The sequence below is a fragment of the Primulina huaijiensis genome, chromosome 5 (genome assembly GCF_012295235.1).
Source record: "Primulina huaijiensis isolate GDHJ02 chromosome 5, ASM1229523v2, whole genome shotgun sequence".
NCBI lineage: Eukaryota > Viridiplantae > Streptophyta > Magnoliopsida > Lamiales > Gesneriaceae > Primulina > Primulina huaijiensis.
This window is the reverse complement of record NC_133310.1, coordinates 5,650,232-5,669,203: the sequence shown is the minus strand read 5'-3', so window position 1 is coordinate 5,669,203 and position 18,972 is coordinate 5,650,232. Positions and strand designations below refer to the sequence as shown.

General features: G+C 35.1%; 1 protein-coding gene across 1 annotated transcript; it reads right to left on the bottom strand.

The window, feature by feature from the left end:
- Window positions 1–16,022: 16,022 nt before the first annotated feature.
- On the bottom strand, window positions 16,023–17,812 carry LOC140977541 (probable 2-oxoglutarate-dependent dioxygenase AOP1). The gene is made up of 3 exons (XM_073442290.1): window positions 17,392–17,812; window positions 16,550–16,871; window positions 16,023–16,384 (listed from the first exon to the last, which is right to left on the bottom strand). Exons 1-3 carry the CDS (start codon window positions 17,760–17,762, stop codon window positions 16,136–16,138), a joined length of 942 nt encoding a protein of 313 aa, XP_073298391.1. The 5' UTR covers window positions 17,763–17,812; the 3' UTR covers window positions 16,023–16,135.
- Between the last annotated feature and the right edge of the window lie 1,160 nt (window positions 17,813–18,972).

Here is an 18,972-nt window from a genome sequence, read left to right as displayed (position 1 = left end):
GTTTATAACGCTCGAATTTTCAATCGTCGGCGAGGAAGGACGAACGGACGACGAAGAACACAAGCTTTCCTTTTCCTTATTTTTCGAAATTGTGGTGGTTGCTTTGATGTGTTTCACGGCTGATGGAGGCTTATTTATGGTGATTAAAAGACCTCGGTTGCATATTTATAATTTAATTAACAAGTTAAATGGGCTTTGGTTTTGGGCTTGCATGCTTAAGGGTAATTCGGCCTGCTTAATTTAATTAAATTGGGCCAAATAATACTTAATTAATTAAATAATAAAAGTTTATAAAACAACTTTCCATAAAATAATATTTTTGATCTTTTAAAACTCTTTATTTGCCCAAAACCGACTTCCTGGTAAAAATCGAGCTCGACTCGTAAAATAATTCGAACTCCAAAATTTTAGAAAAATTATATCATTTTTGATTCATATTAAGAACCCTTGCCATTATTTTAAAAAATAAACATTCTTGCCTTGGTCGTCCCCGGTCTCCTTTCCCCTGCCTGTTATCGAATATTCGAGTAAATCCTTAATTTTATAAAATCATGTCATATAATCATTTAATCATGCAATTATACATTTAATCGTATAAAAATATCATGCTAGCATTTAAAATCATTTAAATAAAACAATTAAGCAATTAAAATAATTTTGCATGCATGTTGTTTACATAGACTGATTTTTCGGGTGATACAATTCTCCCCTCCCTTAAATAGAATTTTGTCCCCGAAATTCGCTTATCCTTAATAACTCAAAGTTAGACTTAGTTCTAGTATCCCAAAAGTCTACGCTTCCGCTACGCTACTCTGATAAAATACTAAATCTTAGGGTGTCCTTATGTTTCCTCAGTCCCATTTAAATCTACCTTCTAAATCCTCGTTTGCGAAACTCGACTTACAACGACCCACGGTGACCTAGTTCCATTTTCTATACCCTCGAATTTCAACTTTTCTTACCATTCCCGATATTTAAAATGGATGCCCACATTTATCGTATATTACTTTCCTTATATTATACCCAAAATTTTCATCACCCTTTCATATTTCAATCTTATAAAATCCCAAACACACCTACTAATTCTTAGATTTTCATGCTTAATATTGATTTTATCCTATAATACCCTTGATTAACATCCCTTATAACGTTATAATCTAATATATCTCAAGGTTCTAAATATCCTTTCGAGCCCAAATCATCAAAAATTCCTATCATTTAAACAATTCAATTATCACTTTTTGTTAAACTAGTCCCCAAATTCCTTAACAATTTCAAGATAAATTCTTAATTTTCTCAAAAATTATCCCATTGGTCCTTAATTTCGAAAATTCTACGCTTAACCCATAAGTTTTTGGCATTCTTAATTTCCTTCTACATGTTTTCCATAACAAGAATTTCAATAATTTTAAAATTATTCACCCAAAAATCAATTCTAATAACTAATCTTACCTTTTCATTAAAACCTAACATCCCAAGTTATACATTTTTATACTCCCAAAGTCATCGCAATCCTCGAATCATTATTCCTTAGGTGAAATTCCCATAATTAACTCAACTAGCACCTACGAGTCATCAGTATTTTTTTTATAAAAATCTACGTGTCCCAAAAGCATTCATAATATTTACGATTAACTTATGACCCCCAAAAGTAAAACATCAATACCAAACAATTCTACTACCCAACATGTAATTAACATTATAAATGCAATATGCAACTAACATTTATATTATGAATCATATAAGCATTTAAAAGAATTTTAGAATATAAAATATAAAGGAGCAAAACTCACATACTTGAGGTGTGACTTCTTGAGCTTCTCGAAGTGACAGTACACAACCTTTTGGGGAAAACCTCGGCTCTGATACCAACTGAAACGACCTCTATTTTTTTTTCTTTTTCTAAGTTTAAATCATAAATTCTAAATTACTAAAAAAAATAATTTGACACAATTCTGAATCATAATAATTGAACATATGAAATCTCAAGTGCATAAAATAAAATCCTAAATCATTGACTAACCAAAATTCCTAAATCGACTTTTAAAAAGATCGGCTAACAAGAAAATTAAGAATAAAAATATCTCTAATAAAATCCTTAACATTAATCTTTAAATCATAAATCTATCTAGCTAGTGCGGAAACATAAAGGTCCTCGGGTGTATACTGCTGAACTCGATCCACTCAGGCGTTAGCGCCTCCCATAAATCATCAAATCGTGCATCATACAAACCTAGTGAGTCTAAAGACTCAGAACGTTCTAAACATGAATAGCAATTAATACATATACAATCACATGCATTAAAAATCGTAATTTTATTTAAAATAGCTTTTGAACATACATAAACCATATAAAATCATTTTATCATAATTAAATCATAAATCGTAAAATCATTTTAAAATAACTTTAAGCATAAATAAATCTTTTAAAAATCATTTAAAATAAGCTTTAAGCATAAATAAATCATTTTAAAAATAGCTTTAATCATCATCATGAATCATATATCATAAAATCATTTTAATCATAAGTTTTCAATCATATATCATTTTGGGTGAAGTTTGATCCTTGAAAGTGATTAGCTTTTATCCTTTGGTCGACTGCAGTCTTAGCTCCACATGGTCCATGGGGGTGGGCACTAGGCTTCACCATGGAAATACGATCGTCGGGATCCCTCGGGGGCCTTTTCCCATAGACGGGGTCCCTCTGGGGCCTTAGCCCGTGAACGGAGTTTCTCTGGGGCCTTGGCCCGAATATGGGTTCCCTCTGGGGCCTTGGCCCTCACGTCATCTCCACAAAATCATATATCATACATCATATCATTTGTCACAGTCAATTCAAATCCCTCAAAATATTTTTCCTTTTCTTTTAAAAATCATAAAATAACATGGCTTTCCAAAAATAACATTCTAAATAGTATAAATTGCACAGCTTTACCATAAATCGTAAAAATACATACTATCATCAAAATCATCATTTTAAATCATATAATATCATTTAACATGCGTTATGATCCTTCGGGACGCTGTCAAGCGTTATCGTATTTTTCTAAGTGTAAAAAGACCATTTTGCCCCTGGACGTAAAAATTCTCGAGTTTATCTTTTTGTCACTTTTAATGACATGGGATTATTCTAAATAATTATTTAAGCTTAAATATAATTTTATGAAGCTTAAAACTAGGCTTTTCAATTAATTCTTTAATTAGCAATTCGTGCGTCGATAAAATCCCGGATATATCCAAAACTCGATATTTTGATCCTAAATTTTAAACATAACATTTTTAGTATTTATCCTACGCTCCCAAGTCATGAGCCACATCCGTGGCCCCATGGATTCAATTTTAGTTATTAAAATCTCATTTTTGACCCTTCGAGGAACACACCGAACCATCTCCCAAAATACTCAAGCCACGCCAGAGCCACCTTGAGCCAAACCCGAGCCAACCCATCTAGGCACCCTACTGACCAAGCCAAAGCCCTTGAACAGCCACTTAAACCCTCGAAAAGCCTGCTGGAACCAGACCCAAAACTGCACTCTCCTAAACTTAGGCTAGAAGACTCCTAGTCAACCTAGGTCACCTCCAGCCGAGCCACCACCAAACCCACCTGACCCTGACCATCCCTGGACCAAGCCTAGATGCAGCTTAGACCAGCACAGCCACCAGAACCCAAGCTACGAACCCCTGAACCAAAGACAGCAACCTGCGTACACCTTGCTGCCATCCTCACGTTTTCTGCTTTTGGCTCGAGCCATGTCGAGCCCAGCAACTCCAGCCCCTGGCCCAAGCCCTGCCCATCACTCTATACCATGTTGGACCACTATCCCAGACACCGAGCCACAACCCCCCTGTACATCAGCTGGCCGAGAGAAGGCTTGGGGAGAGTCGTAGCTTTCGTGGACTCCTCCCCAGCTTGAACCACGAGTCCTAGCCATGCTAGGACTCTGCCTAGGACCTAGCCACTACCCTTAGGACCCAGCCCCCTGCCCTGGTCGAGCCCCAAGACACCATGCAAAACAATCGAACCCTTTGAGCCACAACAAACACACGCATTCACCAACTCTCGGCCCTTCTTTTCTAAAACAAATCCTACGGTTTCCAGCCTTGTTTTCTTCAATATTTATCATGTTTTGATCATGTTACAATCTTATATCATCCTACCTTGGCAGCGTATCGTTGGATTTAAAAAACGTTTTTCGTAAAAGCGCAAAAACGTCGTATAAACGTTCTACCGTAAAATTTATCGAATACTTATTTTTTTCAAGCATAAACAATTAAATCGAGCATATTATGATTTGTATGATGTTTAAAAGAGTTTAGGAAAGTGCCTTTGCGTTTATAACGCTCGAATTTTTAATCGTCGGCGAGGAAGGACGAACAGAAGCTTTCCTTCTCCTTATTTTTCAAAATTGTGGTGTGTGCTTTGATGTGTTTCACGGCTGATGGAGGCTGATTTATGGTAATTAAAAGACCTTGGTTGCATATTTATAATTTAGTTAACAAGTTAAATGGGCTTTGGTTTTGGGCTTGCATGCTTAAGGATAATTAGGCGTACTTAATTTAATTAAATTGGGACCAATAACACTTAATTAATTAAAAAATAAAAGTTTATAAAATAAGTTTCCATAAAATAATATTTTTGATCTTTTAAAACTCTTTATTTGCCCAAAACCGACTTCCCGGGAAAAATCGAGCTCGACTCGTAAAATAATTCGAACTCCAACATTTTAGAAAAATTAAATCATTTTTAAATCATATTAAGAACCCTTGCCATTATTTAAAAAAATAAACATTCTTGCCTTGGTCGTCCCCGGTCTCCTTTCCCTTGCCTATTATTGAATATTCGGGTAAAATCCTTAATTTCATGAAATCATGTCATATGATCATTTAATCATACAATTATACATTTAATCGTATAAAAATATCATGCTAGCATTTAAAATCATTTAAATAAAACAATTAAGCAATTAAAATAATTTTGCATGCATGCAGTTTACGTAGACTGATTTTTCGGGCGTTACTCAATTGGTACCAAGTCTCTTTGAACTATGTACTTATGCCAGGAGGTCATGGGTTCGAGACTTGGGGAGGTAACACTCCACCGACCTGGTGTGGAGAGTCCTATGAGTAATGATGCATAAGAAAGCTCGTGAGGGAAAAGGCTCCAGTGGGAACCCAAGATGGGACAAGACCCCCGAGGGAGCCCAAGATCGGGATAGCCCATGGTCGTTACAGTTATTATGTCTGTGGATCACGTCCAAATACCAACCCGAGGTATTGTCAGTTTCTCGTCCAAGTTTTGTCCAAGTTCTGCCAAGGTTTCGTCCAAGTTTCGATCAAGTTCAAACCTCACATTTGAACCAAGTGTAAGTGAGCTTATATATGTTTTAAATAATATATATGTGTTAAAAGTCGATCGATTACTATATATTTTGCTATGCCTTAGTTCGTGTTACTAAATATATGCTTGGTATTACAACTTTTGCTAAGTTTCGTTCCGACTTCATCAGTCATTTTCGTCTAATTCGATGCATTCCTTCATTTCAAGTGATAAATCTATTTGATATGATTCTAATAATGGCGCATTGGGAAATCTTGTGAGGAAAAATTCCCCAGAGGGAGTCTGCCTGTAGGATAAGGCCATAGAAGAATCCCAGATGCAAGAAAAGAGCTCAAACAGAGCTCATTTACAGGAGAACGCACTAAAGGGAGTACAAGATTCAGGATAACTCATGGTCATTATAATAAGATATGTGTTTGTGTGATTCTGATTTGATAAAATTTTGTTTGGTTAAGATCCTGTTATGATATGATACGGTCGTCCGATTTGATATAAATTCTGAACTATATATGCTCTGTTTCGACTTATGTTTTGAAAAATGATCACTTTACAAATATGTATGCATATAACTTATTATTCTGGAATTTGATCAGTCCCCACTGTTTCCCAAAACGCTCATTCCCTTACTCCCTTCCACTGATAAGAACGAATATGTAAGGTCCAAAATTAAGACGACATAACCCAACGACATGCAAATCTAAGAAATATGAAAAATAAATAATTAATTGATTTAATTGCTTAATTGATTATGTGACATGCATGATTATATGTTAAATATGATTTAATTATCATGACGCATAAAATTGTATTTTTAAGGATTATTCAAGTTGCGATCGAAGAACGTAGATCGAGGGCTGAAAAACATAAAATGTTTTTATTAAATAATTGTTTTTAATTATTTAAAATATGAATGATGCTTTTGCATATTTTTGAAAATAAGGAGTTTTTGAGGTGATTTTATACGCCGGGACGTAACTTTTATTGGAATTTTTTTTTCAACAAAAATAAGAACTTTTTGGCAACCCGGCTATTTAATTCACAAACTTATTTTGAAAAAAGTATTTTTAATGTTTTAATTAAATCCTAATTAAGACTAATTTGTTAGCTTAATAGGCCTAAGCCTTGATTAGTGAATTAATTATTATAAAATATGTAAACCCACCTCAAAACCCACACATGAACGACACGGCACACACACCAAATTCTCTCAACCTTACACAGCACACACAAGGGAGATTTGAGAGAAAAAAAAAAGCGAGAGTGCAAAGAAAATCAAGCCTAGGGTCTTGTCGTCGTTCTTCGCAATCGTCAACGAGAATTCGTACGTTAAAAACGCAAATACACGCATACTTATTTCCTTTAAAACATCATCACACCATAGTACATTTTTATGCATGAAAAGATTGGAAAACAAGTGACACTTTTGTTAAAGTTTCATTTTTTTCATATGACATGAAATTTCAAGTAGGATTTGTTATCCAAATTGTGTTGTTTATGTGCATAAAGGGGCTGCCATGATTAGGACATGTTTAGAAATTGTTTTACATGAGTTTGGGGTCCTAGAATAAGCCACAAACCCGGCACAAAACAGAACACGCAAAGCTGGAACCAAATCTGACATGGGGTGATCTTATGGTTCGGTTTTCACGAGTTGGGGGCTTAGTTTGGATTCGGTTGGGACCAAGACCAAGCTAAGACCAAGGGTGAGTCAAGGGAAGAGTCCTAGCCATGCTAGGACTCAAGTAACTGGGCTGGGAGGAGTCCTTGCCAAGAAGGACTCCTACCCGAGAGTCATTCAAGGACACGCGCAGGCTGCGCTGGCTTTCAGGGAAGTAGGGGCTCGGCCTGTGGCTTAGGGGCTGGGCTAGGGTGAGGCCTTAGGGCCCTAAGAGAGTGCTTAAGGGTCATGTCCAGGGGCTAAGTTGGTTGGCTAGGTCCTAAGCGAGCAGGAAGACTCCTTCACCAAAGGGGGTTCTCAGCTATGCACCAGCTGGGGTTGGGGGGTTTTGTCTTCGAGTTAGGGGTCATGTCCGTGGGTTCCCAGGGTTCAAGGGGGTTTCCTAAGGGGTTGGTCAGGGTCTGGACCAACATGGTTCGGGGGTGGCTCAAGAAAATCGAAAGATGGCTTGGGGCGCACTTCCAAGTGTCATGTTAGGGTTTTTCGAAACACGGCTCACGAGGGTCGAGTCGTGGTTCAAAAGGGCTAAAATAATATAAAATGACTAAGTTTTAAATTTAGGAATTTTATATTAAAGTTTTGGATTTTTCGGGATTAAAACGCTTTCAAAACGATTAATTACGAATTAATTAAAAAGCCTAGTTTTTAAGCTAAATAAAATTATGAGAATTTTAATTTAGGCTTAAATAATTATTTGGGACATGTTAGAGTCAAAGAAATTAAGAAAAAGTCAAAAACGTAAAATTATACGTCTAGGGGTAAAACAGTTTTTTACACCTGAAATTTAGTAAACGTCATGGCAGTGTCCTAAATGCTATTTTATATGCTAATATGATTATTTTCAATGATTATGGATGTTTAAGAGTTTTTGTATGTTGAATCATGATTTTCAAATTTTTCATGGATTTTATGGATTAATTATCGTATATTTAAAAGAAATGTTGTATGCTTGGTTTTAAAAACAAAAACGATACGTATATGCATGATTTTTATTAAGTGATGATAACATGTTGAAGGACGTGAAGGGATTGTGACCAAATACGATGATATGTTGGAAATATCGTGATGGTTATGGTCCCAGTGGGAGCCCGACGATCGTGTTTTCTTGGATACGAATACGAATACGGATACGAATATGTTAATACGTTGGCAAAGGCCCAGTTGACCGGTGAGAGTGTCGCTGGTGTCTCCGTCGCCCAGTACTGTGGTTTTCTCTAGATGGATCCATTGCCCAATACGATTAAGAATACGAGTCACAATCACGATCTGAATTCAACAAAACACGAATATGAAAATGAATATGAATATGAATATGTTGAAATGAAAAGGGTTAAGAAATTGTTTATTTTTAAAGTTATGCATTATCATGAAAAATTTATTTTAAGTACAAGTATTTTTCACTGTTGCATGTGATATGTATTATGTAATACTTGTTATCAAGGATATGACGTGTTGAGTCTTTAGACTCACTAAGTATGATTGATGCAGGTGAGTATAATAATGTTGAGGGAGGCTTGGATGCCTAATCTCATGACTGGACTGGAGGTGCACATAACCCGAGGACCAGCGCTTCTATTTTCCGCATTTAAGTTTATAATTTTACGTTAAAGATTTTATGACTATTTATTTATGTTTTGAAAGGTTTAGTATGGGCTGCACTTTTCATATTTAATGTTTTTAGGTTGGTAAAACGTTTGACGACTTTATGCTTTAAAATATTTTCCTTTGGATTTTTAAATGTTAGTTGTATGTTTATTTTTAAAATGGTGAAAAGATATTTTAAAGTATTTATATATATGTATATTTTTAATTATGGTGATTAAGGAGAAAAAAAAATTTCTAGTACTTTTTAAGAAAACGAATAAGCAGACGTTTCTGAATAACAGGTGGAGGAAGAAGAACATTATCAATTCTAGGGTCAGTAAAGAAACCCAATTATACGAAGACCAAGTCTCTTGCTTCAAGATTCTATAGCTATCTGTAATCGCTTCCGCATTTTTGTACTCTTTTATTTTAAGAACCATTTCCACATTAATTTAGTTTTGTAAGGACAATGTTTTCTCTGAAATAGAATGTCTTTGTCTATTTACTACGAGACTTATTATTTTCCATGTAAGTGGTTAAAAAACGTCGGATGTCATTTACACTTCGTTCTCGGAGCGTGAAATTTAAGTGGTATGAGAAATAGGTTCATAATCTGGATGATATTTTGATAGAAAAAATTTCCGAAATCAAATTTTGGCAAAAACCTACTGCATTTTGATTCGAATCAGTCCATCGAGTAAAAATATCAATGAAAGTTCCTTTCACCATGATATCACCTTCGAAATTCAATTATTTAGGCTTTTGAACTCGCGTTTGTAATTTTGGAAATTTTGAATCGCCAATAACTTCGTGTAAGAAACTCAAAATTCTATTCCGCTTACTATTCTCTAAACTTCAGTAGTTAAATTTTCCTTTTATATTAAAATTTCCAAATTTCTTATTTAAAAAAAATTCTTGAAAAATCCTGTTTAACACGTAAATTGTACTAGTTGTCCAATTTTTGTGGAATTATGTAAGAAAGAAACGATTTATATTAACTTGTATGTTTGGAAATGGACTTATAAGAGATAATTTGTGTTATATTTTTGAGAATATACCTATCAAAGATAAGTTAACTTATATTTTTGGGAATGTACTAGTCAGAGATAAAGTTGATTTACGCTTCCAACTTAAGTCGAAAGATTTGACTCGGAGATAATAAATTATTTACGAAAATCTGAGATAAGAATTATATAAATTTTTGGATATTCAAAATAATGAAGTTGATTTTTGTGTCAATAATTAACGGTGTGAACATTAAATTTTGGATGATAAGCACTAACTTTAAATATACAGGAACTTAGAATATCATGTTTAAAATGAAGGTAATAAACATTATCTTCAAATTAAAATTTTATATTATTTTCAAAAAAATTAGGCTATGACTTTATTATGTAAATAAAGTAAGTTATGAGATATTTGTGGATTCGAGGTTATGACTTTATTAAGTAAATAAACTTTATTATGTATAATAAAGTCAAATATAACTCTGATGGTTCTATTGCTCGTCACAAGGCCCGTGCTTTTATAAGGGTAATGTTAGAGTAGGTGCACGGCAAGCCAACTTGTGGCCCGGGCTTTATTGACTCTAATGCAAAACAATCTTTATTTTAATAATATTTTACGATTTTATTCGATTATTACATTATACTTTATCTGTTACCCATGCAAGCTGCATAGATAAAGTCCTTGAATATACAATAGGTACCATGAGGTCTGCGTCGCAACGTAAGATCATGAAACTCATTAGGAATTGTACCGTGTATTCTAAACAGGTTCTAGTCGAATCAGCCGCCTAAAACAAGGATAAAGGTCGCTCAAGCTTGAGACTAGCATCTGTGGTGTAAACGCCATGTTTCATTGGCAAGGGCATGGAGATGTCCATTCACACAGATGAGTGATCATGTGATGATGCACTGAGCAACCCTCCCTCGGACTTTCCAAGTGTTCTCACTTATCGAGTGGAATAGTCCGCAGTTATGGTTGTACACCATTAGTCCTTTGACCCGGGATAATGTAGGAGCTATACGTACTAGCATGCACTTTGATCCGTTTACCGACACCATCGAGGGTCATCAAGTGGCGAGGTTGGGTGTAGTTTCTAAATACGTAGGAGCAAATGCATTGTAGTCGGGGATTCGTCGTTCGCCTACGAGTGAAGACATCCTATGTGATCTGATGAGTTAATAGTGTAAGGAGTCTCTTTCCAGAGCAAGAAATGTTCTTTAGGGAAAGGTGTTTCCTATTTGCACATACCATGACGCTATTAGTACTCAAAGATAAATCGCATCGTTGTCGAATTCATATGCAACTTTCAATAAACCAATGGTTGCAGATTTGACCGGGATATATGTGTTGAAGGGACCGTACTGTACGCTAACCATGACTAAAGGTTCTTGCAGACACTATCAGTGATACCTAGGGGATCATGGGACGATGCTACTAGACGCTCTTACTAGGATCCGATGGGTGCAATCAGAAATGAGTTCTGACATTCTTGATCAAAGAGTTGGTGAAAAGAATGGGGTTAATTAGGGTAAACCCGAATAAGAATAAATGTTATTCTGAATCGCATGGAGATGTGAACCCATGGCTAGCTGTATCCCTGAACCATTGAGGGACACACAAGTATCGGATTCTGTGTTCCCGTTGAGATAATCAAATTTCAAGGAGTTGGAATTTGACGACTTTAGTTTGATGGAGAGAAAAAAAGAAGCTTATAAAGGAGTTTATGAGCTGATTCCATAGGATGGAAGAAATGGAAGTTAGCATGATTGCTAAATAAGGAAAGAGAGTGGAACTATCTGTTTTGTAAAAGAGTTCACTAAAACTGGCAGCTGCCATATATGGTAAGTTCCAAATTTGGTAAATGAAAATTTTAATCTTCGAAATTTTTAATTTTCATTATAAGAACAAGATTTGTATCCTTGGTACATCGGCGCTTTCGGATCGTCGATCGGGGTTATAATGAGTCCAGAATCATTTTTTTGTGAATTTGAAATTTACTAATTAAATGATTGTGCTAGTAGTGGTGACTACTAACATGCACAAATTCTCATATATGTTCTAGAGGAGTCTGGAATTAAAATTAACTAATGAGTTAATTTATAAATTCAATAATGTTTATTTAATTTAATTAATGTACATATATATTTTATATTGTGATATAATATATGTGTATATGGTATTATATCATGTATTATTAAAAGTTAATAAATACATTATATATTAATTACATGAGAGTTTTAATATAATGTAGTTATTAGAGTCTTTGTGGGAGAGAGACTCCTAATTAGATTAGGAGTCTCATTCTATAAATATACTATAAGAGGGCATAACTATAGGGAGATTTTTTTCATAAAAAAATTCACAAAATCCTTCCCAATTGCAATCTACACTCTCGGCCACCATAAAAATTTTGGAAGAAAATTTTGGCAAAAAGGAAATGTTGATTTGCTTAATTATGGATTGAGAATCCATAATAATTGATTGAGAATCAATTAAGAAAAAAAAAAATCATCCCATCCCTTTCATGAAAAGCTCTCGGCCAAGAAATAAAATGGAAAAATTTTGGCCAAGTGATTTTTCCTTCCTCCACCGCGCCGACGACGCTACACCGTCACCTGATTTTGGAAATTCAGAGTGCGTAATCTCAACGCACAAATCGTTTAGATTTTCTAGTACAAACCAAGCGAGGAAGACAGTCTTCGATCGTGTACCTAATTAGACGAGATCAAAAGAAGGACGTTCGTAGGGAATTACAAGAAAAGCTATATTCGTCTCAAACCAGAATAGTTTGGAGTCCAGCGTCTAAAACGCAAAGGTATAATCCTAAACACCCTATGAATAAACACATGACGCCCAAGAACAAAATTTTTAAATTCCGCTGCGTCTTGGGTGCGAAAATACGATGTCCCAACAGGTTACTCCCAAATGGCTTGTTTTGATTTCTCTGAAACCTTTAGCCCGCGGGTTGTTAAGCCTACAACAATTCCACTTGTTCTCACCATTACCTTGATCAAGCAATGGCCCATTCATCAATTAGATGTTAACAACGCATTTTTTAATGGCTCCCATTATGAGATAATTCATATGCAGCAGCCTCCGGGGTTTTAACAAAAGAAGGGTGATGTTACATTGGTTTGTCGATTACATAGGGCTATTTATGGTCTTAAACATGCACCTCGTGCTTGGTTTGATAAATTGAAATCAGCCTTACAACAGATATGTTTTTCTGCCTCAAAAGCCGACCCCTCGTTATTTGTTAGATTTTGTTCTGCCTTAATTATTTATGTTCTTGTGCATGTGGATGACATCATTGTAACAGGAAGTGACTCTACTCTAAATATTGCTCTTATTTATAAGCTAGACAACCAGTTTTTTCTGAAAAATCTGGGAAACGTATGTTATTTTTAGGAAGTGAAGTCTTCAAGCTCTCCGATGGTTCTCTTTTTCTATCCCAATCCAAATATGTTCAAGATCTACTTTTAAAGACAAAAATGAGCAGTGCCAAATCTCTTCCAATTCCAATGATTACTAGTCTCAAACTATTGGCCAAGGAAGGTGATCTTTTTGATGATGACAAACTATATCAGTTGGTGCATTGAAATATTTAACAATCATTAGGCCAGATATAGCATTTAGTGTCAATAAGTTTTGCCAATTCATGCAAACTCCTGTTGATCAATTACAATGGAAGCCTGTACTCGAATGTCTCTCACGGGTTTTTGCGATGAGGATTCGGGGAGTGATCCGGATGATCGTCTCTCCACTTCGGGTTTCTGCTAGTTTCTTGGAGCCTCCCCCGTTGCTTGTAGCTCCAAGAACCAACAAGTTGTTTCCCGATCTAATACAGAAACTAAATATCGGAGTTTAGATCATGCTACGTTCGAGTTGCTTCGGATTCGATCTCTCTTTACGGAATTGTATGTTCCTCCAGCATTTCAAGACCAAGCACTTAGAACTTGACTTGTATTTTGTTCGAGAGAAGGTTCTATCCCACACTCTATTTGTCCGACATGTTCCATCTTGTGATCAGATTGCAGACGTAATTAAAAAGCCTTTATCCGCTGCCTACTTTACCAATTTTGGGTCCATGCTCAGAGTCGTGCTAAATCCCTTGTTGAGCTAGCAGTCAAGTAATATGTATGAGTCAAACTTGGGTTCGAGTATGAAGGCACAACACTATAATATTATTCACATGATTGGGATCACACATGTGGTTGTTGGCTGAAGTTTCATGGATTTAAAGGACATAATTTAAGTAGTAAATGGTTTAGAATGAGTTGTTTAAATTATGGTAAAAAGTTGGGAAAGTTTTGGTTAAGTTTCGATTCGATTCGGGTTAAAATCGGGACCCCGGTCCAAGTTTTAAAACGAATCGGTTAAGTTGTAAAATGAGCTCGAGTTTACATCTAGGAATGCTTATAAAAAATGTTTTGGGACATTTTACGGAGTTTGGTAAGCTTTGGGTCAATTTTAGAGGTCCAGGGGTGAAATGATAGTTTTTGGGTTTCTAGGGACAAAAATGGTCATTTTGCACCCAGGGTGAGATTTTGGTCCTGGCAGCGCCTTGAGCACAAATTTATGATATTTTAAACGTTTATGCATCATGTTCATGATTTTTACGTAATCACGATAAATATGTTGCATGCTTGGTTTAAAGGAAAAATTATGTATATGCATGCTTTTATTTAAGTGATTATATGATGACACGTTTTTGAAGGAAGTGATTTAGTTGTGACTCACACGATGACACGATGACATGTAAGGCCGGGACTCAGTGGGATCCATCGACTGACATGATAATACGAAAGTCAAAGCTAATGAACAGAATTCAAATTAAGGAAATTAACACGTATATGCTGATACGATGATGCATGCTATGATTTTTACCATGTTTTGACAGGACACGTTTACGTATACGATTTTACTGCAGACATGAAATGCATGTTGATTATGCTATTTTTAACTGTTGTGTGCTACGTATATGTACTCGTTATTACTGGTACAGGTGTGTTGAGTCTTTAGACTCACTAGGGGTGTGTGATGCAGGTGAGCATTTTGATCAGGGGATCGGAGGTGCCGAAGACTGAGTAGGTAGGCGGGATGTGCGACGACAGGACCCGAGGACCTTTATTTTTTCGCATATTGATCCATGTGTTTTGAGAGGAGTTAGACATTTCTATACGTTGTTCGTATTATGATTTTTACTCATCGATGTTTACGTTGGATTTTGGATGATGTTGATTATTTTTAAATTGCGATATTTTATTGTCAAATAAATACGACTATTTTAAATGTTATTTTGTAAATATGAACTTTAAAAAAAATATATTTCTGCACTATTAAAACGACAGACGTTACAATGTTCCTCCAGCATTCCTAGACCAAACACTTTAAACTTGATTTGTATTTTGTTCGAGAGAAGGTTCTGTCCCACACTCTATTTGTCCGACATGTTCCATCATGTGATCAGATTGCAGAAGTACTTAAAAAGCCTTTATTCCCTGCCTACTTTACCAATTTTGGATCCATGCTCAGAGTCGTGCTAAATCCCTTGTTGAGCTAGCAGAGGCAAGTCAAGTAATATGTATGAGTGAAACTTGGGTTCGAGTATGAAGGCACAACACTATAATATTATTCACATGATTGGGATCACACATGTGATTGTTCTCTAGAAGGATGTAAAATGATGGAGAGACTAACAAACGGTAAAGATTTGATTATTTAATTTGTTAATTTATTAATTGTAGATTTATTTTCATACACTTGTATATATATACCCATGTAACTAAACTATTACTCGTAATTAAAGGAAATATCCCAAATTCCTCCAATTGTATTATGCTATCTTTTTTCTAACTCTTAGAAGTTAGATTTTGTAGCAAACACCAAAATACCTTCAAGATTCAAGCTGAAAGACTAGAACTACAAGAATTTCCCAGCCTCAATGAGAGTTTGTGTCGAGCTTGACTGTTTCGTGAGAAAGATACAATCCTTACCCCATTTCATCTCGATTCTCATCTAGAACCGTATTCTCCTCGTCCTACACTTCCGAAAGAAACGTTAACACCGTTGGAATCACTCCAGGACAATGAAAATCGGCGACAACGATGGATTCGGGGAAAACGTGAGCTAGGTTATGATTCTTTGAAAAACAGATCTATTGTGAGTATGTGTTACGATATGTGTATGTGTGACCCAAATATATTTTTAGTTAAAAAAGTTTCCTGGTGGTATATTTAAATACTGTGTATTATTTAACTCCATATTATATTTTAATATTGTTTATAATTCCGATATTTTCCAATTCATTAAAACACACGTTCTAATATTTTGGCACTTTAATTTCAAATAATTATCGTCAAATACTAAGTAATTAATATGGGGCCTGACAATAATAATAACAATACGAAGCTCGTAATTGTTTCCTACATAATTAAATGATTCACATCTTATTAAAAAAACACGCTTACAGGTACATCAAGCCAAAGCACCGATATGATCTCTAAACACGAATTCTTCTCAAAATTTCAAGCCCCACAGTACGCTTTTAGAGCTCCAAAGGATTTTTGATCCATATCCTTGTAATAGAAATCAAGAAATTTCGAATAATCAAAGGGTTTGAACAGCAAGGGATGCTCTTCATCAATCATTTCTTCAGGGGCTTTGATAATGTAACCTTCTCTTGGAACTGAAAATATTGCTATTGAATAACGAACAACATCTCCTCTCATCATCACCCTGTGTTGCGGAGAATGCAGCCTTCCATTTGTCCATGCCTTGATTTTAAACAAAAAGTTATTTTAGTGTTTAGAGTTCGATCCTATTTATATACACAGTAATCAGAATATTGGGTTTCAAATCAACGTAATATTTCGAATGACTTAATCCAAATGCACGCTAAAGGAAAAGTAGTAGTTCAAGTGATATTGGTGGGCACTTACATGAAAAGATTCTCCGGTCATGACAATGAAAGAATTCGGAGAAGACTGTGCTGAAATCCATCGTCCATCTTTTGTCTGCACTTCCAATCCCTTTGCCTCATTTTGATATAATATGGTCACCATGTTTTTATCTGTGTGCGCCGGTAATCCAAGCTCGGTTTCATGGCTCTTCGGGGGATCATATTTCTGAACTCGAATGAGGTAATTTGTCGACTGTATTTGTTCGTCTACATATTTTTCGAGTTCCAAGCTTTCAAGAACCATCTTACGCACAATTTGATCCAATTCGGATAGCTGCTCTGAGAAGGACTGAATACTCTTGCTACCAAGAGGAATTGAAAATTAGCATAGCAACATTTTGTGCCAAAAAAATAAATGGTTTCCAAGAAAGCCAAAATTAATATTATAAGAGAAGCATATAAAACTAAGGTAAAACTCATTAAAATGACGAAAATTTCGAAGTTGATTTGTATTCTTGCAAAAATTATATCAAAGTGACTGCAAATGGATTATTTAGATCTAATTCCCAGAGAAATATCTTGAAAGGAAAGTGAAAAATTATTAATCCTTAATAGAAATTACTTATATTCCATAAATAATTTGCAGGTCCCCAAATCTCAAATCCTTTAAAATTTAGATATTTTTCACTAAAATGAAAATTTTGAAATCCTCTTTTACATACTGAAACAACTCAAATTCATTCATTAGACTCCATTTCTGAAAAACACATACTAACAAAAAATTTACACGCATTCCAAAATTATTCATCTGGATGTAGTTAATTAACAATATGAAATAAAAATCAAGATTTTTGAATTCATTACAAGATCATTAACTCCTACCTGAAATCATGGTTTCCTTCAGGCCACATAAGATTCGTGAAGCTTTCGATACTCCCGTCGTCGAGTGCATTATCAATTCCCAAGCTTTCATAGAGTGGCACCTTGGCATGCTGGCCAATGTAGCCATGATAGAGTTTATTTGACTTGTTTTGAAGTTTATTCTGTAAAGGGAGCTCGAAAAGCTTCTTCAACCCTTCAAATACCGAGTTTCGGAGATTTTGAGGAATCTGATCATATGTTGCCTCGAAGCAGCCGAATTCTTGGAGACTGAACTTTACTTGGTTCTTAACAGATTCCCAGTTGGGGCTTTTGCTTCCTTGAATCAGTTCTGAGAAATTGAAGATTGGAAGCTTGATAGTTTCTGAGCCCATGTTTCTTTAATTTTTTTTATCTATGGAAGTTGGAAGATAAAAAGGTATGAAAAGTGTTGGCGTGTTGCCTATATACATTTATAAGCTACGTGACCTACGTACAATCAAGAAAACGTGTTTTTTGTACAAGTTGATGAAATAGATGAGCGCAAGATCAAATGGTCACGAGTTCGATTCTCTCTACCAATACTTTTTTAGTTGAGTCAGACCTAGTGTAGTGTACCCATTTGACGTGGTTTGTAGGCTACTGTGTTAAGTTCGATGGTTAACCAAAAGCACATCCAAAGGGTAGCAACCGCGGTTCCGGTCATGAAGAATATTGTTTTAATCATATAATTCTTAAAATTATATTTCCACAATCGATCAACATCATGAATGTCAATCTATTGTTTTAAAAAAATTTCTTACTAAATCTAAATTAGTTGCATTTGTGTCTATATATTTTTTGAAACATGCATTTTATATTTAATGAGAGAGACAAAGTAACATGTTTCTCAACAATTTAAAGTTTCAACTCTTATATTTTATGACTTTTTATCTCAACTAATTGTGTTTTGACATATTTTATAAATGTTGGAAATAAAATAAAAGATAGCCTTAGTGTAAGCGAGATTCTCGTGATTTCAGAAAACAAGTCAACCATAATAATTCGAATTAAATAAACAAACAACTGCATCAAGAAAAACTAGGAAGTAATAAAATATTCACCAAAATCCTTCAAGTCTGTACCAACTTAAATCGGATTATTCTCGAGCATCTTTCTTGATCTATGTTAGAAGAGATGCCCTGTAAGCCAACTGTTGGCTAGGGAATTTATTGACTCAGTTGTAATAAACAATCTTTATTTTAATATAATTTACTTTTTAATGGTTTTGTTGTACTTTATCTGTATACCCATGCAAGCAGCATAGATAAAGTCCTTGATTATGCTTTAATACAAATGAATCGTAATTCGATGTTGAAACTCATTTGTAAACACTGCATATTCTAAATTCGTTCCTAGTCGATTCAGCCGCCTAAAACAGGGATAAAGGTCGCTCGAGCTCGAGACTAGCATCTGTGATGTTGTGTACTGCGTTTCTTGGTAAGGGCATAGAGATGTCCAAACATACAGATGGGTAGTCATATGATGATTATACTGAACAACCCTCCCTCGGACTTTCCAAGTGGTTATCATTCATCGAGAGGATAAGTCCGTGGTTATGATTGT